This window comes from Simochromis diagramma, unplaced genomic scaffold (genome assembly GCF_900408965.1).
Source record: "Simochromis diagramma unplaced genomic scaffold, fSimDia1.1 OVJJ01000320.1, whole genome shotgun sequence".
NCBI classification, from domain to species: Eukaryota; Metazoa; Chordata; class Actinopteri; order Cichliformes; family Cichlidae; genus Simochromis; species Simochromis diagramma.
In genome coordinates, this window is record NW_024386773.1 from 448,957 (window position 1) to 474,844 (window position 25,888).

The 25,888-nt window shown below is 42.4% G+C and overlaps 3 protein-coding genes and 1 non-coding gene across 12 annotated transcripts; 3 read left to right on the plus strand and 1 right to left on the minus strand.

Annotated features, from left to right (window-relative positions):
* Positions 1 to 1,757: 1,757 nt before the first annotated feature.
* brpf3a (bromodomain and PHD finger containing, 3a) lies at positions 1,758 to 14,335 on the plus strand. Of its 4 annotated transcripts, none has more exons than XM_040001013.1 (13): positions 1,758 to 2,063; positions 5,525 to 7,048; positions 7,221 to 7,377; positions 8,197 to 8,328; positions 8,531 to 8,659; positions 8,772 to 9,084; positions 9,206 to 9,544; positions 9,751 to 10,305; positions 10,409 to 10,466; positions 10,585 to 10,667; positions 10,843 to 10,940; positions 11,403 to 11,557; positions 11,672 to 14,335. In XM_040001013.1, exons 2-13 carry the CDS (start codon positions 5,544 to 5,546, stop codon positions 11,853 to 11,855), a joined length of 3,708 nt encoding a protein of 1,235 aa, XP_039856947.1. In that variant the 5' UTR covers positions 1,758 to 2,063; positions 5,525 to 5,543; the 3' UTR covers positions 11,856 to 14,335. The 4 variants fall into 4 exon arrangements, with proteins under 4 accessions (XP_039856947.1, XP_039856943.1, XP_039856959.1 ...); XM_040001009.1 differs by lacking the exon at positions 1,758 to 2,063 and adding an exon at positions 2,118 to 3,458; XM_040001025.1 differs by lacking the exon at positions 1,758 to 2,063 and adding an exon at positions 2,119 to 3,458 and having other exon boundaries at positions 10,867 to 10,940.
* trnae-uuc lies at positions 2,069 to 2,140 on the plus strand. Its single transcript has one exon. It is a non-coding gene; the product is annotated as a tRNA-Glu (tRNA).
* Positions 14,336 to 15,945: 1,610 nt separating the features above from the next.
* Positions 15,946 to 23,992, minus strand: LOC120714707 (vacuolar fusion protein MON1 homolog B-like). 6 transcript variants are annotated; one of them, XM_040001054.1, is made up of 8 exons: positions 23,357 to 23,566; positions 23,168 to 23,270; positions 22,750 to 22,863; positions 22,016 to 22,110; positions 21,333 to 21,926; positions 20,173 to 20,965; positions 19,636 to 19,783; positions 15,946 to 18,941 (listed from the first exon to the last, which is right to left on the minus strand). In XM_040001054.1, the coding sequence occupies exons 1-8, from the start codon at positions 23,406 to 23,408 to the stop codon at positions 18,714 to 18,716; spliced, it is 2,127 nt and encodes a 708-aa protein (XP_039856988.1). In that variant the 5' UTR covers positions 23,409 to 23,566; the 3' UTR covers positions 15,946 to 18,713. The 6 variants fall into 6 exon arrangements, with proteins under 6 accessions (XP_039856988.1, XP_039857004.1, XP_039857021.1 ...); XM_040001070.1 differs by having other exon boundaries at positions 23,176 to 23,270; positions 23,357 to 23,565; XM_040001087.1 differs by lacking the exons at positions 23,168 to 23,270; positions 23,357 to 23,566 and adding an exon at positions 23,974 to 23,992.
* tcta (T cell leukemia translocation altered) lies at positions 23,582 to 25,701 on the plus strand. The gene is made up of 3 exons (XM_040001100.1): positions 23,582 to 23,951; positions 24,026 to 24,077; positions 24,927 to 25,701. Exons 1-3 carry the CDS (start codon positions 23,741 to 23,743, stop codon positions 24,967 to 24,969), a joined length of 306 nt encoding a protein of 101 aa, XP_039857034.1. The 5' UTR covers positions 23,582 to 23,740; the 3' UTR covers positions 24,970 to 25,701.
* The last annotated feature ends 187 nt before the right edge of the window (positions 25,702 to 25,888 follow it).

Here is a 25,888-nt window from a genome sequence, read left to right on the forward strand (position 1 = left end):
AGCCACATCCACGTGGGAGGTTCCCCTCTTGTCTAGCTGCCAGCTATTTGAAGTTGAATACTGTTAGTGTGGGTTTGGAGCCCTTTTCGATGAGGACAGAAAGGGGGAAACTCTGGTGTGGAGAGGCAGGAAACAAAGGTGCTGGAGATCACATGAGGAGCTGGTTGAATTAGTTGTATGGGGAAAAGCACACCTTTAATGCAAATGGTTTTACCCTGGACTGGCCGGTTCTTTTTTAGTGGAAGGAAGATCCATTTTTAAGGGAATATGTGGAGTTTTTAAGAAAAAACTGGACTGGGAACTGATGCTAGCAACTTATGTATTATGAGAGTCAAAGGAGGAAAAGCCTACTGCACAATTAGTAGGTGACCAACCTGATGGAAGCACTAAGACCAAGAGATTGAAAGTGGCATTCCCAGGACTTGATGTAGAAACTCACTCCCACCAACACAAAGCTTTTTTAAGTGGAAGGTGGGTGGAAACTCTTTTAGGAAGCTACAAGATCAACATATGATTGACTGCTTATTTCGTTGAGTGACCATCTTTTCCTGTCTATGACCAAGCTGAAAACTCAGACCATGTTCTTAGGCCATGGACTGCGGACCGGAATTGCACTCCCAGTGCAGTAGTCTGCTATGAAAAGAAAAAAATGTATTGCTTATTTCCTGTGAGTGTGGTGGTTTTTTCCAGAGTGCTATTAGGATTTGTTTCCTTCTTATACCGAGACAACTTTTCCCCATTTTACATAGACTAATACATAGACAACTATTCAAGCCTACAGTCTGATAAGAATCACCAATAAAACTAGCCCGATGCATGCTTTTAAGTTGTGGGAGGAAGCCAAAGTACATGGGAAAGAAAAAAAAACCACTCAGACACACTGAAAACATACAAGCTGCTTAGACTGGATTCAAATCCAGGACCAGAAGGTCAAAATTTTAGCTGTAATCATGCTTATAGAATTGGGTTTTGTCCACTCAGCTGATGGCAGCATCAATAATTTGTATGAATAAAATCAAATGTGGCATCAGAAGGAGGATGTAAGGTCAGAAAGTTTAGGGAAAGTGCCCAATCTAAGAGTGGGGTGTGAGGATTTGATGTTTAAGGGTATTTACTGAAATGAATAAAAGGGGCTAGCTGCGGGATGCTGGCAGTGAAGAGGTCCAACAAAGTAAACCAACCAAAAATTGAGATGGCATGAGGAACACCAGCAAAGAAAATGAGCAATTGGTAAAAACTGGGAAACCGATTGGGGGCACACAAAGAATTAAGAAGATGATGGCAGGGGAAACTGATGAGGATGGCAAAAGAGATCAAAAACAAAGACAGGAAGCAAATGAAGAAAAAAAAATCTCACTAGCAACTGTGATAACCAACAGAAAACAGGAAGTGGCTATAACAGAAGCACAAGAAGCACACAAATGCGCTTTAAAGGCTCTATGTTCCCCCGGAGGACACACCCATGCATACTTGATCAAGCCTCCTCTGTTCTTTCAACATGACCTTCTAGGTCAGGTCAGGTCAGAGTAGACCAGGAGGTACACATTAGAGAAATGAAAGAAGCCCATAGGGACATGCAGAAAGGGTCAGTGGGAAATAAAATGTAAAAATAAAATAAAAATAACCCATGCAAGAGGCTTTGTGTTTTCTTTCGTGCGGATATGGTCTTGAAACTACACATGTGACAAACAAAAATCTATTCAGAGCTGCCAAACGTCAGTCTACATCTGCAGTGGGTGGAGCTCGCTCGGTTGTCATGAAGACGGTCCGTTGAGTTGCCGTTGTGTGCACAAAAAGTATCGGCGTGGCTTTAAATTAATTTAATGAAATTTCCTTCATTTAGCCAGTGATGGAGTAGTATTATTGTTATTTTTTTATTTCCCAAAGAAAGTCGGAATTTTAAATTCACAGCAGCAAGAGAATCGCTCCAAACGGGTCTAAATGAAGCAGTAACAGCTGCCAGTGACTGTCAACAAATCCACTAGACCCACTGCGAAGGACTGTGGAGAAGTTTCCTCATTATTTAACTTTTTTTTTCATCCGCACACATCTCTGACGTGAACGTAAGTCCCATATGGTCTAGCGGTTAGGATTCCTGGTTTTCACCCAGGCGGCCCGGGTTCGACTCCCGGTATGGGAACTCCTTTTCACAGTGTTCATGCTCACGCGGTTAAAAGATCTCTACCAATGAGAGAGGCGATGGAAAAAGTTTCTCCTCGTAAACACTAAGTGTGTTGTGTTTTCTGCTCCTTTCTGTTGTTATAGAATATAATGTTGAGGCATTTTCCTGCTGTTGTTGCTGGATGTTGGAGTTTTTGGCATACTGTTGTTGGACCCCACTTTACCTACACAAGTGCTTTAATTCAATACTTAATTCCAATTCCATAGAGGTGATTCTGTTCATCTGGATATCCTTACATGGATGACTGAGCGTGCATCAAGCCAAGTCTTCATGACATAGATTCAACAAGGTCCTGTAAACGTTCCTCAAAAGGTTTGGTCCAGATTGACATGACAACAGCAGAAGTTATCATTTCAGTATGGTTGCCAGTTGTACCGCCACGATGTGACTCTCCCATCACTTCCACCTCATCCTCCTAAAGGTGCTTTGTTGGCTCGAGGCTTGGTGACTGTGGGGGTGATTGGAGTTTGGCGAACTCATTGTCATGTTTAAGAAATCAGTAAGCAACAATATTCAGGTAGCCTTAGGCATTTAAAGGAAGAAAGCACTGTTGTGCACACAAACAAGCATAAACACCCATACCGTCAGGATAAAAGAGTAATCACAAATGAAAATAATAAATAGATAGGTAACAGTCCTGATGGTAGCAGCAATGTGTTTTCTTCACTGATCGTTTCTGCTACGAGCTCCACAAACTAATCCGCATGTTCCCCTTTGAAAATGTGGTGAAACAGGTACTGCGCTGGTCTGGAGGAGATGGGAGACAAGGCCAGAAGGCGCGCAATAAATTTCCGGTTGTTTTCCTCACCGCTTCTTTCGATGATGAGCTCTAGAACGAGTCCGATGAGTCCGCTTTAGCCCATCGACCAATCAGAAGTCGGTGCGCGTTGAATGCGAGGTGCAGCGGCGCCCTGTGATTGGCTGAGGTGGGTTTTTTCTAAAGGGGCGTATTTTTCAAGCCATCTTGACTGAATATTTAGCCTCATCCAAGGTACATTAATTTGATATCTTCAGGATTTCGGTGTCCCTAGTTTGATGACCACTATCGTTTGAAAGGTTAAAACCACACCAATGAAACCGGGTCGAGTTTGTGTGTTTAAGCGCAGTCACGGCGGAGAACGGGAGTGCTGAAGATGACGCTGTCGCTCCTGAAATTACCGGCTAGCTAAGCTAACGGCTAGCATGTCTGCCTTGATTGTAGTCTGTCAGTAGCTGACATTTAGCTTGGTGCAGTTTTTCTGTCGGGCACTCGCACTGCAGAGGACGACTGAACAAGGTAAACAACTCTGGTGTGTTTTTTAAACGGCACTTTCAGGACTGATAGGAAAATCAGCCTTTCTGTCACACGGCATCCGTGTGTCCTGTCCGACCGAGAAACGTTATCACATCGGCAAAGAGACGGTCTTTTTTTTTTTTTTTTGCAGGGGTCTGGACTACAAAGCAATACCCGAAAACGTTGCACGTTTGCACTCTCGTGTTCTAAAGCATACATGCAATGTAATATGCATTCGGACTCGGTGCATACAGTGCACCTGCTCTCTGGCTGCTGTTTGCATGTATAATTGGGCTGCTAATCAACTTGCAATACAGTCGTTGTCTCTGCTGTTGTGCGCCTAAAATGGCTGACAGATGTTAGATACTCGGGTTGGTATTTAGCGCGCTTCAACCTAACTAGGCACAGCAACAAGGGGGTAGAAAAAAAACATGGTGCTAGCGTTTTATTGGTGGGCGAGACTTGTGCTCGCGTTACGGACTCCCCTTTTGACCAATGGTGAGAGAGGCGAAATGCAAGCAGTGCAAGTTACTGTAGTTGTGTTTGTGCAACATGAGTGCTTACTGTGTTATTACAGAGCACAGCACCCGAGCTGACCCCCTTTTACCCTGTAATTATTTACACAGGAATAAAAAAAGAAAACACCAATAAACAGAATAAAGCAAGCTTTTAGGGCAGAATTAATTAAAAAACCACGTTAATGGATACATAAAACCTATATATTCTCATTACGTCTTTATAACGCTTTGTGTTTTAGGGGCTTTATTTTTCTTACTCTGGAAATGTGATAAAAATATATGTGTGAATGCTGGGTGTGACCCTTAATTTACATACACAAAACCACATTAAGAGCCACATGCATACAAAAACTACTTTACCTGGCAGAGCAGATTATTGAGTGTTGCTTTATATTGGTCGGTAAATTTTGCAAATTATTCCCGAATATTGGAAAAGTGCAATAATAATGAAAATAATAGAAAAATAAATGGGCCCCTGTCAAATTGGATTCATTGTTAGTGCACAATCGGTACAGTGCAACATCAAGTCAAATCACTTTACTGTCATTTGAACCATATACAGGTAATGCTGTACATAAATTGGTGCACCATAAATTACCTTCCACATTACCAAAATTGCAGCCAAAAATTATATGTAACGTTTTGCTTGTCTTGTAGAAATAAAATTAAACAGACAGTTTTAATGTGAAATGCTTTCATTGTTAATCCAAACAACGTGATCCCAGTGACTAAATAAGACAGAGATAGAGCATTAAAAGAATATGTATTTTGGGTAGGGGGCTTTTTAGCCTTTATTTGGTAGGATAGTAGAAAGAAGACAACAAAAACTGAACCCAGGCCTCCACATTAGCCATATGCCAAAGGGGTCGCCTGCTTAACCCAGTGAGCTTAATCAGGACCAAAGATGATTTGAAATCTGTAATGGCAGAAGTGTGAGTCAACCAGTTGTTTTATTGTCTGACGCACATCCACGACTGAGGTTCATGATAGTTTCAGCTGTATCGCAGCAGGTGTTTCTACTTGCATTTTGTACAATCTACTGTACAATATAAAGCGCCTTGAGGCGACTGTTGTTGTGATTTGGCGCTATATAAATAAAATTGAATTGAATTGAATTTTGCAGCAAAGCGTTCGGATCGTGTCTGCACTCTGGATGAATCCTTAAGGGAAGCTGTGTTGTTTTGAATTTTTGCAAATGTGTAGTAGAAAAAATGGCCAGACTGTGAATTGTATGCATGCAGGTTTAATGCCCCTTAGTTATTTTGCCTTGTTAGGGTATCAAAATAGCTGCTTAAATGAGTTACCAAGGTGGCTACTGAGTGGCGAAAGTTGCTTGTAGAAGAAATTTGGTGATATGTTGTTTTGTTTTCACTAATCTTAATATAGGCACTCTCTGTTTTTCTCCCCTAAGCTTTTATATCTTCCATGCTCTCCAATGTGAATATACAGCAGCTACAGTAAATCTTTGCATATAATTTCACAAAGTACCAAATAGTGTTGACGCTGCAATTTCAATCATTGCATTAAACATTTTTCTTCTCTATTTCTAAGGGCGCTAGTGCAAAGTCCCATGCAGAAGACGAGGAGGTGGGAATGCGAGGCAGTTGTTAGCAGACTCAGCATGGGTAGGGGTCGAGGCAGAGGGAGAGGAAGGGGCAGGGGTACATCTGGCCAGTTGCGGCCCCCCTCCCCTTACAGACTGCAGCTCTCTCCATCCAGGGAGACTTTGACATACGCTCAGGCTCAGAAAATAGTGGAAGTGGACCTAGATGGAAGACTCCATCGGATTAACATCACAGATCCTCTGCCAGTTATCACAGAGGACGAGATGATGGCCCAGGACATTGCAGAGTGCAACAGTAACAAGGAGAACAGTGAGCAGACACAGAGTAAAACCAGGACGTGGAGGAAACCCGCAAACGGCAAAAACAGGAGGAGTGGTAAAAACACGTCAAACCAGAACCAGCGCTCCAGCTCTAATCAGCACACAGGATCGGCTTTTTCCTTCCAGCAGCCGGCCCTCCAAACACCTCTGCCTGAGCCAACCTTCCGCGTGCTGAGTTCGGTTTCCCTCACAGAGGCGCCTCCTCTCCCGGCAGCCTACTATCGTTACATAGAAAAATCTGGGGAGGAGCAGGACAGCGTGGCAGAGTACGACATGGACGAGGAGGACCTCGCCTGGCTGGAGATGGTGAACCAGAAGAGGGTGTCCGATGGCCATGCATCCGTATCTCCGGACACTTTTGAGCTGCTCATCGACCGCCTGGAGAGGGAGTCCATCTTGGAGTCCCGCAGCCAGGCTCTGTCCCAGAATGCTGTCGACGAGGATGCATTCTGCTGCGTCTGCTTGGATGACGAATGTCTGAACAGTAACGTCATCCTGTTCTGTGACATCTGTAACCTGGCCGTCCACCAGGAGTGTTACGGTGTGCCCTACGTCCCCGAGGGCCAGTGGCTGTGCCGCTGCTGCCTGCAGTCCCCCTCCCGCCCTGTAGACTGTGTTCTCTGTCCCAACCGAGGAGGTGCCTTCAAACAGACAAGTGATGGGCGTTGGGCCCATGTTGTCTGTGCCATATGGATCCCAGAAGTTTGCTTTGCCAACACGGTGTTCCTTGAGCCCGTGGAGGGGGTCAGTAACATCCCTCCCGCTCGCTGGAAGCTCACCTGCTACCTGTGTAAGCAGAAAGGCAGAGGAGCCTCCATTCAGTGCCACAAAGCCAACTGTTACAGGGCTTTTCACGTCACCTGCGCCCAGAAGGCTGGCTTGTTCATGAAGATAGACCCAGTCCGGGAGACGGGTGTTAACGGCACCACCTTCTCCGTGAAGAAGACCGCTTTCTGTGAGCATCACTCTCCTGTTGGGTCTCGGCGAGACGGGTCTGGAGATGAGTCTGTGGAAGGGAGGCTCGTGGGGGGCAGGGGTAATCGGGGTCAGCGGTCTTATACTCAGAGTCCCCCCTCATCACCAAACAAGAAAGCTACCAAAGGACAAAAGAAGAAGAATTCAAAAGGGTCTGGTGGGTCACGTCGCTCCAATATTCCTGTGCTGCTGGTGCCTCAGATCCCGTCGCACAGGTGTGTCATTTGCATACTGTACAAATTTCCATATTTTACCATCTGCTGTCTGATTTTAATCTATGTCACTGAGAGATTTTTACAGATAGCCTTATCATAATGTCACTATCCAGTGGTTATAATGTTAATACTAGTATTTTAATCTATAAACTGTCACGTTGTGTCTCAACAGGCTGAACAAGATCTGCACAGGAGCTGAAGTCCAGAGAAAGAACCAGTTCATGCAGCGGCTTCATAACTACTGGTTGCTGAAACGACAGTCGCGAAATGGGATGCCTTTAATACGGCGGCTTCATTCCCACCTACAGGCCCACAGGACTGCAGAGCAGGTGAGGAGAGACGTCATCAAATGTACCTATAACACAACAGTGACTGTTCAGTAATAACTGCACTGCAGTGGTGTGTAAATGACTGAGCACAAATGAAAATAAACAATCTACATTTTTAGCATTCACACATGTGACTGCAAACGCAGCACCTGTGGTTTTGCCATCGCTGACCCATGTGACTGTAGGCAGATCTCTCACTTCTGTAAAGCTGGTGTCTGTACTGATAGCAGCAGAAACAATATGAATGCAGCTGAGTGTTTAAATTATATAAATGACAAAATAAAATGAAATATTTCTATTCTGCTGTCAGTGGAGGATGTAACTGGTGTCTGAGGCCTTCAGAGAGTCTGTTCAGATCAGAATCAGCCAAGTCACGGGAATAAAATCACTTCACACCTTATTCTCCGTCCTCGCACACTGAAATCCAACATAAGCCCAGACATCACACTTTGCAGTGGCTGATTTTGAATATGGCAAGCTTCCACAAAATCCTTCACAGTTCTGCTGCTGCTGCTGGGCAATGTGTCGAGATGGCCTGTAAAATGTTGTGAAAATGTGTCGTTAGTTATTATCAGAGATGGCAAAGATGTCCTACGCAATACACAGCTGATAAGAGATTTGTTCACAGTTGCTAAGTTGGTAAATATACTTTATTTCAACTCACGTTCTTTCGATTTCTTTTAAACTTTTATAACAACTTTGGATGTGCAGCTTGTGTAGATCCCCAAAACTTGATGCTGTTCATCTGGACAGAGAGAACTAAAGAGAGACAAAAAGAATAATTATGGTGTTTTTTAAAGCTTTTTCTATCATTTTCAGAGGGAGCCTGATGAAAAGCTGAGTGCCGCGCGAGAGGAGCTGCGATACTGGCAAAAGTTGAGGCAAGACCTGGAACGAGCGAGACTTTTGGTGGAGCTCATCCGCAAGAGGGAGCGGCTAAAGAGAGAGCAGGTGTGTTTAAAAGGAAGTCTGAGACAAGTTTATAGACCAAACATTGAATGTTTTCATTTAAGAAATCACCAGCTGATGAGGAGAAATTAACATAACAGTTCAAGGGAGCATGAATTTCTGTTCCCCGCAGCATTTGTCATTCTTTTGCACCCCACAGAGTGACCTTGTATTCTCCCCTGTGTGATTATGTCACCGCACTCAGATGAAAATTCAGCAGGCTGCTCTTGAGCTGAAGTTGACTCCTGCACTGGTGCTTCTGAGATCCACCCTGGAGCAACTACAAGAGAAGGACACAGCCAAAATCTTCTCTCAGCCCGTCAATCTGTCAGAGGTCGGTGCAGTTAGACAGCAGCCTGTTCTGAATGCACTCTTCACTCAGCAGCATGGCTACTTTGACTGTACTGTGACTCTGCTGACATTCCTTTTTTCTGTGATCCGCTGAGGTCCCAGATTACCTGGAGTTTATTACCCAACCCATGGACTTCTCCACTATGCGCACCAAACTGGAGGGACATGCCTACTGTTCCATCACTGACCTAGAAGAGGACTTCGACCTCATGATCTCGAACTGCCTCAAGTACAACTCCAAGGACACCATGTTCCACAGAGCAGCCTTACAACTGCGGGAGGTGGGAGGTGCCGTTCTCCGCCACGCCCACAGGCAGTCTCAGAGCATCGGCCTGGACCCCAGTACAGGCATGCACCTGCCAGAGGCTCCAAACAAACATGGCTTCTACAACTGTACATGGGATGATGGTGAGTTGAGCACGGGACATAGATCACATCTTTTCTTGGATGTAACCCTCAGGCTTCATTTGTTCATCTGGCTTTTTTTTTTCTTTCCTCCTTCTTGTTTTTGTGGTTGTAATCTCTGTAGTTGACTCTCTGTTGGACCCAGAGAACAGACTGCACTTAACCACAGAGGAGCAACTAAAGGCCTTACTGGATAAACTGGACGTGGTCGCATCCATGCGTACCAGTGGCGGCCGCACCAAGCGCATTAGGCTGCTGCGCCGAGAGATCAACACTCTGAGGCAGAAGATGAACCAGCAGCAAAGTGCTCAGTCTGTGAATGGCATTGAGAAGGTGGATGAAGGAAAGGAAGAAGAGGGAGAGGAGGAGGAGGAAGATGAGGCGGAGAAGAAGAAGGAAAAGAAAAGGGAGAAGACAAATGTGGAGAATGGACTATTGACAGCAGTGTCAAATCCTAAAGCAGGTAATTAAGCCAGTAATTGTGCAGTTTATACATAATTACTATTACTTATTATTGTTTTTTTAATATAATTCATAGAGTCTAATATCTAGCTTTTTTCAGTTTTAATTTAGCAAAGTTAAATTCTCACACTGGAAAATCTGCATCCAGTGAAGATTTTAGGTGATGAATTACTTGTAAGATGAAAAAAAAAATTCTCTTTTATCCAGATGACTCTCCACCTGTGCTAGAGCTTACCTGCCCAGTATCATCACCGCTGCCAGGCGATGCTCCCCTGGAGCCCCCTGTCCTGGGCATTGTAACGGGAGGACGAAGGTCACCCGGACGTTCCTACAAACGTCAGAGGTCCTCCCGGAGTGGAAGCAAAAGCCAAGGCGAAGATGAGGCTGAAGTCGGAGAAACGCCTTCTTCGGAACCAGACGCTGTTCACGAGGTCACGCCACTGGGCACGCCTCCAACACTGTCTCTGGTCGGAGTCGGTCGTCGCACGTCAGTTTTGTTTAAGAAAGCAAAAAATGGCGCGCGAATGGTGAAGAACAAGTCCCTTCCACAACAGAACGGTAAAACCTCTGAGGCTAAAAGCAACGGGTTGGATAGCACCGCCACCAGCCCGAATTCACCCAGTGTGAACAACATCACCACATTACCTCCTACCCCAAACGCCTCCCCAGCACCTCCTTCTCCCTCCTCACACCGCCTGAGGTCTAGAGGCCACAGCTCAGAAAGTGAGGCAGACAAACTCCCTCCTCCGCCCACAGAAGGAGGTAAGGACCGGATGGATCACTGCATTACAGATATTTGATTTTCTAAAGAAAACAGGGGGAAGAAAGTCTGTATTTGTCACCATGTGGTTTGTGGTGTTGCTAGGCCTGACAAATGGAAAGCACAGCTCTGCAGAACACGATGAAGACGACTCCAACCTAAGGTGAGTATGAGTAGGACAGGAAAAACTAGTGCTGAACTGAAGCATGCATGTTTTTTCCATAAATTTGACTTGAATTTAAAAAGGTCCTTCTTGTTTTGGTTTCCACTCCTGTCTGCAGTGTCTCCCCTCCCAAACGCAGTCGGGGTAAACCTGCTTTGGCTAAAGTTCCTAGCAGCGAGAACGGAGACATCTCCGGATCTGGTGTGTATCACGAGAAGACAAAACACAGTGAAATGGCTTTGTTTTCTGTTTAGATTAGTAATTTATGAGCCTACACACATAAAAAAAAATACACATTTCATTTTATTCTCAGTTTGGGCTCAGGATCTGTCATGAATACAAATTAATTGCATGTATTGGGATATCATGTTCACAGGAAAGTCTACACTTCTGTCTTTAGATAGCGAGACCAAACTTGCACCACTGGACCTAGTCTGGGCCAAATGCAGGGGATATCCGTCGTATCCGGCAATGGTGAGGATGCATTCAATCTTACACTCCATGGTCTAAATCAGGGATGTCAAACTCATTTTACATCGCGAGCTGCATACAATGCACTTTGATATTAAATGGGCCGGACCAAAAAAAACTCCTCTTTCCATCAACCTAAACAAGTTTCATTACTCATTATAAAAATGGTTGTAGATGGTGTTTATTTATTACTAAATTAAACTCTTATGTAGCGATTTTCCACTCTCCCATTTACACAAGCACTTTCTTCTATGCTGTAGTGCTTTCTGTCTAACAATCACCCACATGGCACGAAGGAGCAACCTCCTAAACTACAGCCACCCCACATTACTTGGGTGTAGTATGATTGGAGTTTTTGTCGGGCAGTCTCCTGCCCCCTGGCCTTATGTTTGACAGCCTTGGTCTAGATAAACTTTGTTCCTGTGTTGCTAAATGTGCTGTATATGACATAATCTGCTGTTACAGATTGTTGATCCTGACATGCCCCAGGAAGGACTTCTCCACAATGGCATACCCATTCCCGTGCCTCCTCTGGAGGTGCTCAAACTTGGTGAATGGAGGCAAACGGAGGAAGACCAGAAGCTCTTCTTAGTGCTCTTCTTTGACACCAAAAGAACTTGGTGAGATTCACACAGTCAGGGATAAACTCATGTTGAATTTTAGTGTTAGTCTTTGTCATCTAAATTTAAAACGTAAAATGAAAAAAAAAAAAAAATGTCCCTCTTCATTTTCAGGCAATGGCTCCCTCGTAACAAACTACTGCCGCTGGGAATGGACGACACTGTAGACAAGCTGCGGTTAATGGAAGGCAAAAAGCCCAGCGTTCGCAAGTCTGTGCACACTGCTTATGACCGCGCTATGGTACATTTAAACCACGTGAGAGGAAATCTTAACTTCACACCCTCCAATTTTATATAAAATTTAAAAAATACAATTTATATAAAATTTAATTTTAAAGATTTTATCATCTTAAATAAGCTGCCTGGTTGTGTGTACAAAGCTTCTTCAATGCTCTTAAAAAATTTGGGAAAGTAAAACAAACGCTTCCCAATAGGTGTAGTATTTGAAGGTTATCTGCATAAAAAGTTTTTTTTAAACTGATTTTTGAAATGAGGAGGGGAAAAAGTGCTTTTTTGTAGATTTACTTGTTCATTTATTTGTGTACGTTTTTTTTAAATTGTTTTCCACAACCACTGTTGCTACGTGTTCATATAAAGATTTTATTTTAGGCCAAAGTGAGTCGAGACTTTCGTGAGAAAAGTGTAATTATTTAATCGTGAATGGGATTTTCTTGATTGAAAATATATTTAGATTGTATTTGCCATTGAAACGTCACTGTGTATACTGAAGTGTGAAAGTCCCACTTAACATTCACGTCATATCTGGACTTGGACAGCTATGGACACGGGTTTGTCTTCAAGAGTTCTCTATAATAACAATAATAATATCATTTGCATGTTGTTGTTTGCATGTTGCAGGTGATGTATAAGCTGCTCCTTCAGATCCTCTGTTTGTTCAGTTACTATGAGTTTTGTTCCATTAATATTCAGAGATAGACTGGTGCAGTGTTGCTGAAGCTGTCGGTTTATCAGTGGACCTTCTTTTCCCGCCCTCTTCTACAGCCACAAGCTGCAGGTGGTGAGATCAAGATTGTGGATACAAGTGGTGGTAAAGAGCTTCCTCCGAGGGGTTTTTGGATCTCTCTTAGCAACAAGGAGAGAAGCTCCTTTATTCCAGAGGAGGTCGGAGTAGCTTCTTCATATTGAAAGGAGCCAGTTGAGGTGGTTCGGGCATCTGTCATGACGCCTCCTGGATGCCTCTTTTGTGAAATGTTTAGGCCACTTCCAACTGGAAGGAGGACCTGGACACACGAGAGAGATTAAGAATGTCTCAGGGTCTCCTTCAGAACAGCTGGGAGTGGGAGGTTGGGGGGATCTCTGCTTAGACTCGTTTCTCTGACCAAGATAAGCAGCAATGCATGGGAGGATAATATTCATGGTATTACATCAAAGCCGTTACTGCAGGCATTCACATTGAAACTATATCAGAAGGGGTGCAAATAACTTTTTCTTTTTTTTTTGGTAACGTTTGACTCCAGGACTTTGTTTTTCATGTGCTCATGTTTATTCAGCAGTTCTGGGAATTACTTGGTGTATGCACGATAACCATGCATCATTTGTTCTCTGACTGATATTGCTGAGCATCTGGCTACACCTAAATGCTGCAGGTAGTTGGAAGTCTCAGTGAGCTCTCTCACTGTATCCTGTAATCTTCCAGTCATTCTTGGATATATATTTATATTTTTTTCCTCCTCCTTCCAGAAAAGGGTCACTTCAGAGTCACGTCACCTGAGTTGAATTAAAAAATATATATAAAGGGAATTTATCTGTTATAACAGCGTTTTATATTTGAGCACAAAATTAAAAGTTTTTTGAAATAGATTTTTTTTAAAAAACTTTTTCAGGGATGAGGCTTAGGCTTTGGAAACGAGCACTAAAAATATTTTTTTTATTTTACTATATTTTGAAAAACAAATTGAATTGAGCATTAAAGGAACAAGTGATTCCATTTGCTCCGAGGTCCCAAACTCTCAGTCCAGCTATGACGTGTCGTTGGTGAGACTTTAGAGTGTTTACTTAATTTTTCCATATTGTGAAACTGTACGGTGATATGAGAATGTCGGCGTACCCGGTGCAGCTACCTGGTTAGTTAGATGTGAAGTCACTACAGAGGTGAGATGGTTTGTGGGGGAGGGAGGGGCAAAAAGAAAAAAGTCTACTGCGATCCTCACTCAAGAATTTGCACTTGAATGCAAATGTGGCTGAGGAAACTTGAAAAGCACAAATGGTTACTTTTAAGGATTGGATTGGTGACTCCTGGAGCCATATGTGTGGCAAAACCTTGTGTGTGTGTGCGTGCGTGCGTGAGAGTGTGTGTACAGCTTATACATACATGTATACAACCTCAGTGTAGTAAAAGTGCATGTGTATAGTTTTGTAAATATGTAAATGTATGTTTATATCGGCTTACATGAAGTAATTTAAGGAATGCAAAAATCGAGTTTAGATTTTAATTTATAATTTGTGGCAGTTGAGAGTGTTATTTAAAAAGTTAAATATTGAAAAGATTTATGTATGATGCTACGTAGCTCTTTGTAACAGTGATGGTATTCGCCAACATGTGGAACATGGAACATATTCTCTAAAAGCGAGGAGGCACAAGACCTTAACTCTGTGGGCAGAAGCTGCTGCACCTGCCTGCAAGTTTTGTTCGTTTTTTTTTCCCTTGGTGGCACAGGAGATTTTTGATCTTGTCATTTAAATTGTATTGCAAGATCTATAATCTGCCCGAGACAATATTTTCTCACACAACAATAAATGCTGTTTGAAACAGTTTAATGTGCGTAGCGTGTTTTATTTTTATTTGTTTTAGTGAATTAAATGTATTGTTTGAAGATAAATCTAAATGGAAGTAAATCATCTACTAAGACATCCTTCCACACTGCTAATAAATATGTGTGTGTGTGTGTATATATATATATACATTTCTACATTGTAGGTACGTACTGAAGACATCAAATATATGAAGCAAGATTTATGATAATGTAGCAGAGAAAAAATTGAAATCAAGTTAACAGCACCTCAGATTAGAGCCCAGATAAATGCCACACAGAGTTCCAGTAGCAGACACATCTCTACATCAACTGTCCAGAGGAGACAGCGAATGAGGCCTTTATGGTTAAATAGCTGCTAAGAAACCACAACTAAGGAAAAGCAACAAGCAGAAGAGATTTGTTTGTGGCCCAGAAACACAAGAAATGGACATTAGACCAGTGGAAGTCTGTACTTTGGTCTAATGAGTCAAAATCTGAGATGTTTGGTTTTGCCTGTCATGTCTTTGAGCGGCGCAGAAAAAGTGAACGGATGGTCTCTGCATGCATGATTCCCACTGTGAAGCATGGAGGAGGAGGTGTGATGGATGCTGCTTTGCTGGTGACACTGTTGGGGATTTATTCCAAATTGAAGGCACACTGAACCAGCATGGCTACCACAGCATCCTGCAGCGACATGCCATCCCATCCAGTTTGCATTTAGTTGGACCATCATTTATTTTTTAACAGGACAATGACCCCCAAACACACCTCTAGGCTGTTTAAGGGCTATTTGCCCAAGAAGCGTGCTGCCGAATGGCCTGGCCTCCAGAGTCACCAGACCTAAAACCAATCGAGATGGTTTGGGATGAGATGGATCGCAGAGTGAAGGCAAAGTGAACAACAAATGCTCATCATCTCTGGGAACTCCATCAAGACTGTTGGAAAACCACTTCAGGTGACAAACCTCATGAAGCTCATCGAGGGAATGCCGAGAGCGTGCACAGCAGTGATCGAAGGGTGGATAGTTTGAAGAATCTAAACTATAAAACGTGTTTTGAGTTATTTCACACTTTTTTGTTTACTACATAATTCCATATGTGTTCATTCATAGTTTTGATGCCTTCAGTGACAATGTACAATGTAAATAGTCATGAAAATAAAGAAAAAACATTGAATGACAAGGCGTGTCCAAACTTTTTATTTTAATAAAAATATATATATTTTAATAGAACTTGGAAATCTGTTCTGAAGGGCTTCCACCTTTTACTTAATGTTGTGATTTAATGCTATATAAATAAAATTGAATAGTGCAAAATTCAACAACAGCTGCAACCAGAAGGGAGTAGGTGGACCACCAAAGGAGGGAAGATGGTGTTCTCTATTGCATCAGTACTTCTTCATTTCTAGTATGTATGGAGAATGACCCCACCAGTCAGGGCATGTGGGGACATGCTGACAGTGACAGTTTGAATGGAACAAGCTGCATTAGGTCTCTTATTTAGAGAACCAAGGTTACAACGTAACCAAACATCCAGAGACTTTTAAGCCATAGGACTGGAGGACACTTACAGGAAGTTCATTCAGCCTTTTTTTTTCCTTTTTCCAGTTTTAAGCACATAAATAAAACACATATGACACAATTATTTCTGTTTATTAGCTGAAAATTCTGCCTTTGTAAAACATACCTTGAAATGATGTTAATATAATGGCATGTTGCTCTCTAAGACCAAGTAGACAGTAAAAAATGATATAATCCTTAATGCTGAGGGTGCAAATAAAAAGGAACCATAAAAAAATCAAACAGCCTTGCAGGATGGAGCCTTGTTCTAAATCACTGTTTTAAATTTCAACCATACATTTTTTTCTGGCCACATCACTGAATTACTGAGTCTCTCCTGGAGGAAAGCTTTAACAGTCTTTGCTCGGTGAAAATCTTCATTATCGTGACTTCATCATCATCATCAAAGCCACTTTCAATCGGAGGAATGAGAAAAGTGCCCAAGGTTTCAGTGTAGACCTGTTCATTTACTACTGAGGTAATAAATGCCTTCTCTGCTGGTCTTTTACCTGACATGTCATGATGACATTAGAACAACGCCAGACAAAAGTTGCAGATTTATCAGCAAACATCACTTTCATCCAAACATCCACAGTTAAGGATTGCCCCTCGTTATCCCACTCTAGCCTCATTTTCGTCCGCGTTTTGATACTGGTGCAAATTTGACTCATTTCTTACGGCTCTGTCATAAACAACTCCAGTGTCTACATTTCATATCTTAAAGGCGTATTGCTTTATGGGTAAGACATATGGGTAAGTTTACATCTTACCCATATGTCTTCCTTTTATAACCTTACCATTTTGTTTGTATTTGCTACAAAGTTTGGTCACAGCTGACTGGGAACAACAACATGTTTTACCACAGAGTTACATGTTCCCTTTCAATATTTCAGCTGACAGCCCTTTTGTTGGAGCCTCGCTCCTTTTCAATCAGCAACAGCTGGTTAAGCAATGCAGACGCTCTCTTTTAACTACACACCTTGTTGGATATTTAGATATCTGCAATTATATGTTTTATAAGTGGGAATAACAAAGTGCTTCTATATTTTTATCGATAAAATTAAAAATAGGCCATTAATTTTAAACCATTTGGTTCATTCAAGGTATGTCTAATGAAGCCAGTGTGTTCGACTACCAAACAAAACTTGTTTTGCATCATATCTATGATTTGTTTATTTGTTACAAATTGCAGGATCATTTTTCTTGCCGTGGGTTTTAAAGCCAAATTGCTTTGAAGCTATTTTGGTGACAAGTTGCTCCAACATGTTACCAAGATGCCTTTCCTTCCTCTAAAGTCATCACCTACTTTTAGCTTTGACTATATTGAACAGTACAGCTGCACAGAAACAAGATGCTAACACTTGTTAGCAGCCTGGACTTGTTATGAGTCATGCCACATTAAAGCTGGTGGAATGCAAGACTTACCGTTAGACTACACAAAGTGATTCTGATAGTTTGAGGCGAAATTCCTGGTGATAAATATTCAACTAGCACTAGTTTGGTTTCTGCAAAGCTACACTGCTTTATTAAAAGATGGAAGGTTCAGAATTTAAGAATCAACGACGTGATATCAATAACAGCTTAATTAATTTACCAGTTATGTCATTTGGGGTTTCTTGTAAGGACATATATAATGTGGCACTAATTAAGGCATACTCCCTTCAAACCATAACTTTAAAGGTAAGTTTTAGATATTTCTGTCATTCTTATTTATTGCTTGGCTGTACTGTACATCCCCAAAACGGCATGTTAAGCTCACCTGCTTTTCCCATGCTTGGTTCTTTCCACAAAACAGTCATCTGATTTTTTTTTTTTGTGTAATAGTCCACTTAAATAGGACAACTGCTTTTATGCATCATGGGATTTATTTTGTAACACTACAGACAAACTCTTAAGACTTGACAGGAAATTCCTCATTGGACACAAGGATGAAACAACTTTTCAGACCACCTTTAGAAAACTATTATGCAAAAAGAATACCTGAACTCACTACATTAGATGTCATACTAAAGGTATCTGCAGAGCAAAACATGTGAGCTCAATGGCATCTTCCCACCTTATCAAGAAACTGATAAGGTCTGCCTTGTTTCAATGGAAACACTTAACAGTGACAATAATCAGTCTGGGGTTCCTACTAATCTGCTGCACAAAATGAAACATCAATAAAACTCAAAGTCTCGTTTCGAGTCTAAACATCAGCAAGATGAGAAACGACATGTTTTCAAATTCTGTGAAGGAGGAAAAACATTCTGCTTGTGGCCTCATGTGACTCACACCGGGCCTCTCCCTCCTCTGGCAGTTCCAGTTCTTATTCCAGTTTATGCTGATCCCAAAAAGCACACACGCTAACAACTTGTATATCCTGTTTTGTGACATTATGTTATGCAACATCATTTTCGTGATTAGGGCGAGGAGATAAAGATTATGAACGATCTTATCTTCCAAAGGTAGTTTAACTTAATTTTTCCTCCTCATGCTAACTCATTAAATATGTAACATGTGTTCCATTCACTGTTCATGTTGTTGCTGTAATAAAACAATATAAAAACGCTTAAATACACCATTGCAAATATGTTCTGCCACAGTTCATTTTAAAATCTACTAATGTGCTTCTGCCCTGTTTCTGCTCAAAAGCAGCAATGTGATGACATGCTTCCTGGAGAACTAATAACACCGGTTTCAAAGACACCAGTCCTCCTTAAATAGTGTAAAATGTAGTGTTGGATTCCAGTGGTCAAAGTTTGTCGGTCTCGTGAGTGTCAAGAGGGTTGAAAAATATCTTGAAACCAGTGTACAAACTATTTTTGGATGAGGAAGAGCCACTTCTATTAGTGCTAACAGAGTCCTATAGAAGAGATAAGAAGCCATTATCTGTGGAGTCTTGCTGGTCAGATTTGCCTCCTCGAGAGCTTTTGCTGGGGTTTGGAGTGGTTGAATACTTTGGGGGGTATCTGATGAACAGACGGTCCTCCTCCTTTTTAATCCATCTTAGAAGCTTAGTGATAGCAGTAATGGCACAGGCCTTTGTCACCAGGGGGCTGAAGCAGGTGTACAGCTCAAATTTACTTGTGACCTTGAGTAAAGAAGAAAACAATCAAGAGAAGACTGTGAAATACATTTAGGAATAAGAAATAGAGCTATTACATTTCTTGCTATGTTAGATGAGAAGATCAATGATGCTTCAGTTAGGAGCTGGTTATCTTAGCTAAGGAAGATACCTGGAAGCAAGCTTTTTTTCAATGCCTTCTGAAAAAAGCTTCCCAATGAATGCACTATTAAGCCCCAGTTCCAAGGATTTGTGCTAAGCTAAGCTGCCACTTACTGGCAACTGTCTTTCTTTTTTTTTTTTTTTTTAAAGGTATCCCGTTCAACTGCTCTTTAATGCAATTATCTAATCAGCCAATCACATGACAACAGTTCAATGCATTTAGGCATGTAGAGATGGTTGCATTTTCTGCTGAAATGATTTGAGTGACGCAAAGTGTGAGCATTTCAGAAACTGCTGATCCCCCCCTCCGAATGATCTGAACATTGAAGCAGATGGGCTTCTGGCTTCTGTGAGCGAAACACAGGCTCAACTGAGGACTGTGCCATGAAAAATTAAGGAAGTTCTGAAAGCAAGAGAGGGTCCAACCAGGTACTAGCAAGGTGTACCTAATAAAGTGGTCGTTGACTGTTTTGAGTGTAGTGTCGATCTTTTGGAAGAATCATTTCAAAGTTGGACAAACACAGTAAGAAAGAATACAACCACAAACTAATGTACGTACCCAGGCTAGCAGAGTTTCCCTCTCAGCAACATGGTAGATAAGCTTAAGGGGTCGTGAGGTGCTGTGGATGCGGCCGTGCATATAACGATAAAGATCCAGCAGTCTCATTTTCTCCTCTTCACTGCTGTATGGTGCCTCCATCTCTGGGCTACATACAGAAAAGCATCATAGGACACAAGTTACACACAAAAAAACACCCAAAACATGTTCAATAACACTGTAGTGGAAAGAGAAACACACAATGCTTGATTTGTAAACTATTGAAACTCCATTTCTAACACTGACAGGACAATGTTGCCTAAAAGACTAAAAATATCTTAGTGGGCACTTTTGTACTTCTCACACATGATTATTATAATTAGCAGCAAAAGGTTTTTACACTTCTACACAGCTAGAAGATAATAAAATGTTATGCAAGACAAATATCACTAACATGCAGCGCAAACACTCGGCATGTTTGCATTTTTAAACTAGTTTAGGCTCATATCAGCCTTATGCAACTGCAAGGACAGCAAGCATACACAAACAAACACACACCTGGTGAACTGAGTGAGCTGGCGGTAGTTGTCTGGCACATCAAAGGGCTTGTACATGAAGTGTCTGAGGTCTGAGACGCCCACCTGGCTCACACTGTATGTCTGAGCTTTGGCAATGAGGCTCAGGGAGTTCTGAGCCATCATAGCCTCCTCTATCTTTCTCTTGCACTCAGCTACAGAGTAAAAAGCCTCTTTGTCTGTCGAGAGCAGCAGCAAACAAACAGTGCATTCTGGAGGGTCCAGGTAAGAAATGTATGCATAAAAGTAACAGTCAGGATTAAAGAGCGGGAGGCAAATGGGGGTCCAGATCTCGCCAGCCTGAAAGGCAGAGGAAGCTCCAATGAGGTTAAGCAGAAGGTGAACGTCAGCAGGCTCCAGCCGCGAGTCCTCAATGACGGTCTTTTCTTGGACGATGGTTAGAAGCTGGTTCTTGGCAATGAGGATGGAGAAAACCAGATTGGGTGTGATAGCTTTCTGCAGGATCTGGCTGAGAGAGTCCCTGAGAGAGGAGGCTAGAGGCAAGCAGTGCACTGCCGATAGCAGGAAGCTGGGGTCAGAATCCACCAAGTTGAGGAGACCATCCAGGATCTTTTCTGAGCCCGCTAGGAGTCTCCTCAGGTCGTAGTTTTTCTTGTGTTCAAAGATGCGGGATATACTGGCCTGGGTGAGCATGCTGATGATCTGATAGTAGACATAGAGGAGCTCTCCCCGCAGCTGCTGCTCAGACTGATGACTGCTGGAGACGCACACCAGAACTAGGGGCCCTTTCTGCAGGAACACTACGGTGTGCTCGTCTGAGGGAAGGGGGAAAAAACATGAGCGAATGTTAGAAAAAAAAAAACAATCAATGAAAACTAAAACTGCTCCTAAGGATACCACCGATCCCCTAAACTCACTGTTCTCAAAATAAAACAATACAGGGAATGACCTACTTATTATATTTCAGATACTGTTCTCTATGGTCCAGGAGCTTTTTGACAAGCTGGCAACAATTTTGCCCTGTACAGTGAGTCAGAGCCACGCTTGCTCTTGTTGGTGTGTTTAAAAAAAGTCAGATTTCCTTTTAACGTAGTGAATATGAACATGAAAGTGGCTGGAAAAAACCATCATAGATAAAAATCTGTTCAAATTTGCATTTTGCCCGACGCCCAACATTCTTACCTGAGTAGACTGAGCGAATGATATTATCTCCACTTTGGACAAAAGACACCAGCGCCATCATCACTCCCATTGTTGATGAAAGAGCCTCTTCGCTGCCATATCGGGAATAAATGGGCTTACCGGCTTCGCTTAGCACAAAAACATGTTTCCTGTGCTGCCGCCAGCTGTCAGCTGTAACATCCTCATCGCGATGAGATGTAAATGACGAAGATTCCAGTGTGCCTGCCTCCAACAGCGGGGACGACCTCCCCTTCACACCTATACCTTGTTCTTCAAGCTTGGCCTTGGCCAGCATTGTTACAACAAATTCCCCAGAGTCGTTCTGGTCATTGTCAGTGGCATCATCTTCAGTTGTTCCATCAGTTGGCTGCGTGGACGCGTTGTTTTGGCACTCGGTTTCTGTCTCTTCGGGCTCTAGCTTCATCACTTGGTCAGTAGGAGGCTTCTCATCCAAACCGAGATGCTCTGCCGAAACATCTGGTGGGTGCGAATTCAAAGGCTCGATTCTGCTAACAGCGGCGCTCCCATTACTCTCTACTGAATCAGGAAACATGTGATTCTCCAAAAGGGAGAGGGAGGCTGCCAATGAGTCAGCTACAATGAAAACAAAAACCAACGTGTGATGTAAGTGATGAAGATTAAAATTAGACAAGCTTCAAAGAGTGATTACGTAGCTTATTTACCAGGTTGATTACTCTCTAAAGGGCTATCACCAATCTTCACTGCCGCCGCCTCTCCTTCTTGATGATTGGCTGTTTCCATGATACCATCCCAGTCTCTGGAAAGAATAAAGACAGAGAGGAATAAACTGCTTTATAAATCATGCATTATAGTTTTTGCAGATAAAAATCAAAGATCCCATGCATCTCCAGTCTGTTATGAATAGAAGCACTCATACTGGACCAGTGGTCAGGTCACATGATTACAGAAGAGAGTTACTCCAACTCCAAGTTACTAACACTGTGGAATTTAAACCTGATTACAGCTAGCAGTCTGTCTAATGTTACACTACACATCAACACGGAGAAACGGGACTAAGTGGCCGGTAGATTAAGAGCGCTAACGTCCGCATGATAACAACTTATCTACACATGCACGATAAATTTCAGACGTCCTGTAATGCTTACCTTTCTAATAAGTAACTAATAAATGAACGCTGACTGTAGTTACACGGCTAACACTGGGTGCTAGCAAGCGACACATACAGATCAATTTCATGGCCTTGGCTTAACAGTGCTCATGCAGCCAACCGTGGCTATCTAAAATTAGCCGGATAAACAGAGAAAGAGTGAAACTTACGGTTTTGTACCGTCGACGACTTGGACTGAATGTCTAATGTCAACACTGACTTTCATCAGCAGCCCCACTGCAAACAAGCTGTCAAGAATGAGAAGCAGAAAACAAATTTTCCCCTTACCGAAGCCGACATCCGGAATCTCTGATGACAACTTCAGCTGACCAATCAGCGCGCTCGCTGGCGTCGGTTAGTCCCGCCCCTCCCCACTCTCTGGTTGTGGGCTCGTAACAGAAACTTGAAGAGACAAATCTCAGATAAACGTGCAGCACACGTATGGGTGCTGCTGTAGCAGATATAATACAGCGAAACGCTTTCTGTGACAAAGAAAGAACGGAGAACTTAAACCCCCCCAATGTGAATTAAAACAAAAATGTTTTTACGTCTATATTGACCAATAAAATGTTTTTTTCTGGATTAAACTAATACTTAAATCCAGTATTTTCCATTTTCCATATTACACTGGTGGCTAATACTAAAGCTAGCATGTACTCCCGTCCCCAACTTGAACCCTCTGACATCTGTCATTCCTATAGCACACCTCATTACCGTCTTGCTGTCCTCATACATGTCTTTAACCAGGGTCCCTCCTGACCGCCTTCTCATACAGTACCACAGTTCCTCTCCTGGCAACCAATCATCTTCTTCAAATACACAAACACACAGTGCAGGTAACTCTGACCTTCTCTATACTTCTCCGTCAACACTCTCACTGCTCACTGATAGTTACCTCTCTTTAAACGAGCTTCAACGACTCTTTCCCATATCTTCATGGCACACATGAATCGGATTGACGGTTTAGCTGAGGTTTAAAAAAAAAGGGGGGGAGGCCATAACACAACCTGGACAAATGATGTCGAAATATAGATTTTTATCCACGCACATTTGTTTAACTTCACTGTGTTGGTGCTGAAAGGCTCTGTTGTGTACGTGATGAAGTAGTCGTCCTGCGTACCACGTCACGTCCGATTGCCTCTCCTCTCCGTACGTAAATATCATAACGGTAGAAATGGGGAATATGACATCTCCAAACCAGAGTGCTGATTTATAAATCACTAAAACAGACACCGCAGCCCAGTCACTTAATTTGACACCAGTTGAATAAGCGGACGCCATGGAGGAGCCGTGGGACTTTGAGTTTCTGTCCCGCATCGCTGACAGCTGCCTGTCGTTTCTCTCTGAGTTTGTAGACGACTGGCTCGCCAACGACATGAGAGTGTCCATATTCAAAATACTCCTCAGCTGGTTAATTTTTAGTCTAATCGCCATTCACTTCGCGTGGAAAGTCTATGGGAATACAGTGAACGATATGTATTACAGACAAGGTGAGTTTTTCCTCCTGCTTACCGGTGCGCTGCCTGCTAACACGCTAGCTTGATCTGTGTGTGTTGATTTTCAGGGACCGGACAGAACGGAGGCACACCTGATACAGCTGCGCACACGAGTGGATGGTAGGTGGCCGATTTCGGGGTCACGTTTGCATTGCACAAGCGATTAATAAGAAATCGTGTTCATTACCACCGCACCATCACCAGTCACTTTATTAGGTAAACCTTGCTAGCACCCAGTTTGACACTCTTTTTGCCTTCAGCGTTGCCTTAATTTTCCTTGGCTTAGATTCAACAAGTTGCAAGTTGACATAATAGCGTCGCACATTTGCTGCAGCTGTGTTTTGGCTGTACAGCCATTAGATGATGAGTACACTGTGATCACAAAGAGATGAACATGGTCAGCAACAATACTCGGGTAGGCTGTGATCCTCAGGCCCAGAACTTGACAAGAAAATATGCCCACACGTTTACAGCACCAACATCAGTGAGCCCATGTGAATTGTAGCCTCAGTTTCTGTGCTGTACTAAACTAAAGGGAGTGTCACGTGGTGTGGTCTTCTGCTGCTGTGGCCCATCACCTTCAATGCCCTACATGTTGTGCATTCAGAGATGCTCTTCTGCATAGCCCAATTCTGATGGTTGGGTATTTAGAGGCACTGCCATCTTCCTTTCAGCTCGAAGCAGTCTGGCAATTCTCTGACCTCTTTTTGGGCACTTTGGCCCAAAAAGCTATAGCTTACTTGACATTTTCTCCTTTTCAGACCAGTGTCTCAAAATCCTAGACATGCTTGTATGAAAAAATCCCAGTAGATCAGCAGTTTCTTAAATACTCAGACCAGCTCATCTAGCACTTGTGCCATGCAGTAAGTTGCTGCCACAGTTGACTGGACAGAGGTACCTAACAAAGTGACTGGCAAGTGTATGTTTCACCACACTTAAATGGTTTATTAGATTTTGTTATCTTTGCAGGGAAGGTAAAGCAGGGGATGGTCCAAAGATTCATCGGGATTAATGGGAGCTTGATCGCTGGACTTTACCCAAGTGAAGGCTGGACAATTTGTATGTCCCACAGAGACACGAAATGCACACCAGTTTTTGGTTTTTTCATTAACAAAGCGTTACCTTCCATGGATTAAAGATGGTGTTGAGACAGCTTCACCTTCTGCGAATCACTTAGCCATACCATTGGACATCACTCTAACAGTGTTAGTGATGTCTATTCATACAATGTTTAATTTGACCTCTTGATACTGCTCACTAAGCAGGACCTTATTGTGCATAAAGAACTAAAAGGACGTGTTTAACTGGTCACTTGGTGATACGTGATCAAGACTGTACTTGAATGGTGCATGAAAGGAAAACAAATCATCATTTTCCAAGTAATGACACAGGATCACGTGTATAGTTTTTGTAATATATATACATATATAATACGCTGATTTGAGTATTGCATTGACTTGTGTATTTTATGATAATATTTATGATCCAAATAATTTGCAGTGAACTGTGTGATTTTGTTTTTGATTTTTTTTTAATCTTTGCTGTATTATAAATGGTCATCTATGGTCATTTTAAAATCAGACACAATAAAAGCAGATCATGTTTTATATCGTCAGTCTTTATTTTAACAGGCATTTTGCATTTAGTTCATTTGAAATCTACATTAAGTAATATTTTGGCAAACAGTCAAAACATAAAAAAAAAAATAAAATAAAGCACAAAAACTTGAGGGGTATTGAAACAATACATTTTTCACCAAGGCCACTTTTAATGTTATTCTGTTTACCTCTGGAAAGATTAGCGGAAGTATACAAGAGAGGACTTTTAATTGTCACTGAGATTGTTGATTGTAACGACAATGTGATGTGTAATCTTTTCTCATATGTGCAGTAGTTACCAAGGGGGAAGATGCCGTATCTGAGCTACACTCA

What these genes read in the sequence shown, in the direction of transcription:
- brpf3a (XM_040001013.1), top strand. Translation starts at nt 5,544, where the DNA reads ATGCAGAAGACGAGGAGGTGGGAATGCGAGGCAGTTGTTAGCAGACTC. An exon ending in CCCACAGGACTGCAGAGCAG is followed by an intron (nt 7,378 to 8,196) that starts GTGAGGAGAGAC and finishes TATCATTTTCAG; the next exon opens with AGGGAGCCTGATGAAAAGCT. An exon ending in ATCCGTCGTATCCGGCAATG is followed by an intron (nt 10,941 to 11,402) that starts GTGAGGATGCAT and finishes CTGCTGTTACAG; the next exon opens with ATTGTTGATCCTGACATGCC.
- LOC120714707 (XM_040001054.1), bottom strand. Translation starts at nt 23,408, where the DNA reads ATGTGTGCCATGAAGATATGGGAAAGAGTCGTTGAAGCTCGTTTAAAG. An exon ending in GACAGCAAGACGGTAATGAG is followed by an intron (nt 22,864 to 23,167) that starts GTGTGCTATAGG and finishes TGTCTCTTCAAG; the next exon opens with TTTCTGTTACGAGCCCACAA. An exon ending in TTTAGAGAGTAATCAACCTG is followed by an intron (nt 21,927 to 22,015) that starts GTAAATAAGCTA and finishes TTTTCATTGTAG; the next exon opens with CTGACTCATTGGCAGCCTCC.
- tcta (XM_040001100.1), top strand. Translation starts at nt 23,741, where the DNA reads ATGGAGGAGCCGTGGGACTTTGAGTTTCTGTCCCGCATCGCTGACAGC. An exon ending in CGATATGTATTACAGACAAG is followed by an intron (nt 23,952 to 24,025) that starts GTGAGTTTTTCC and finishes GTTGATTTTCAG; the next exon opens with GGACCGGACAGAACGGAGGC. An exon ending in GCTGCGCACACGAGTGGATG is followed by an intron (nt 24,078 to 24,926) that starts GTAGGTGGCCGA and finishes TTATCTTTGCAG; the next exon opens with GGAAGGTAAAGCAGGGGATG.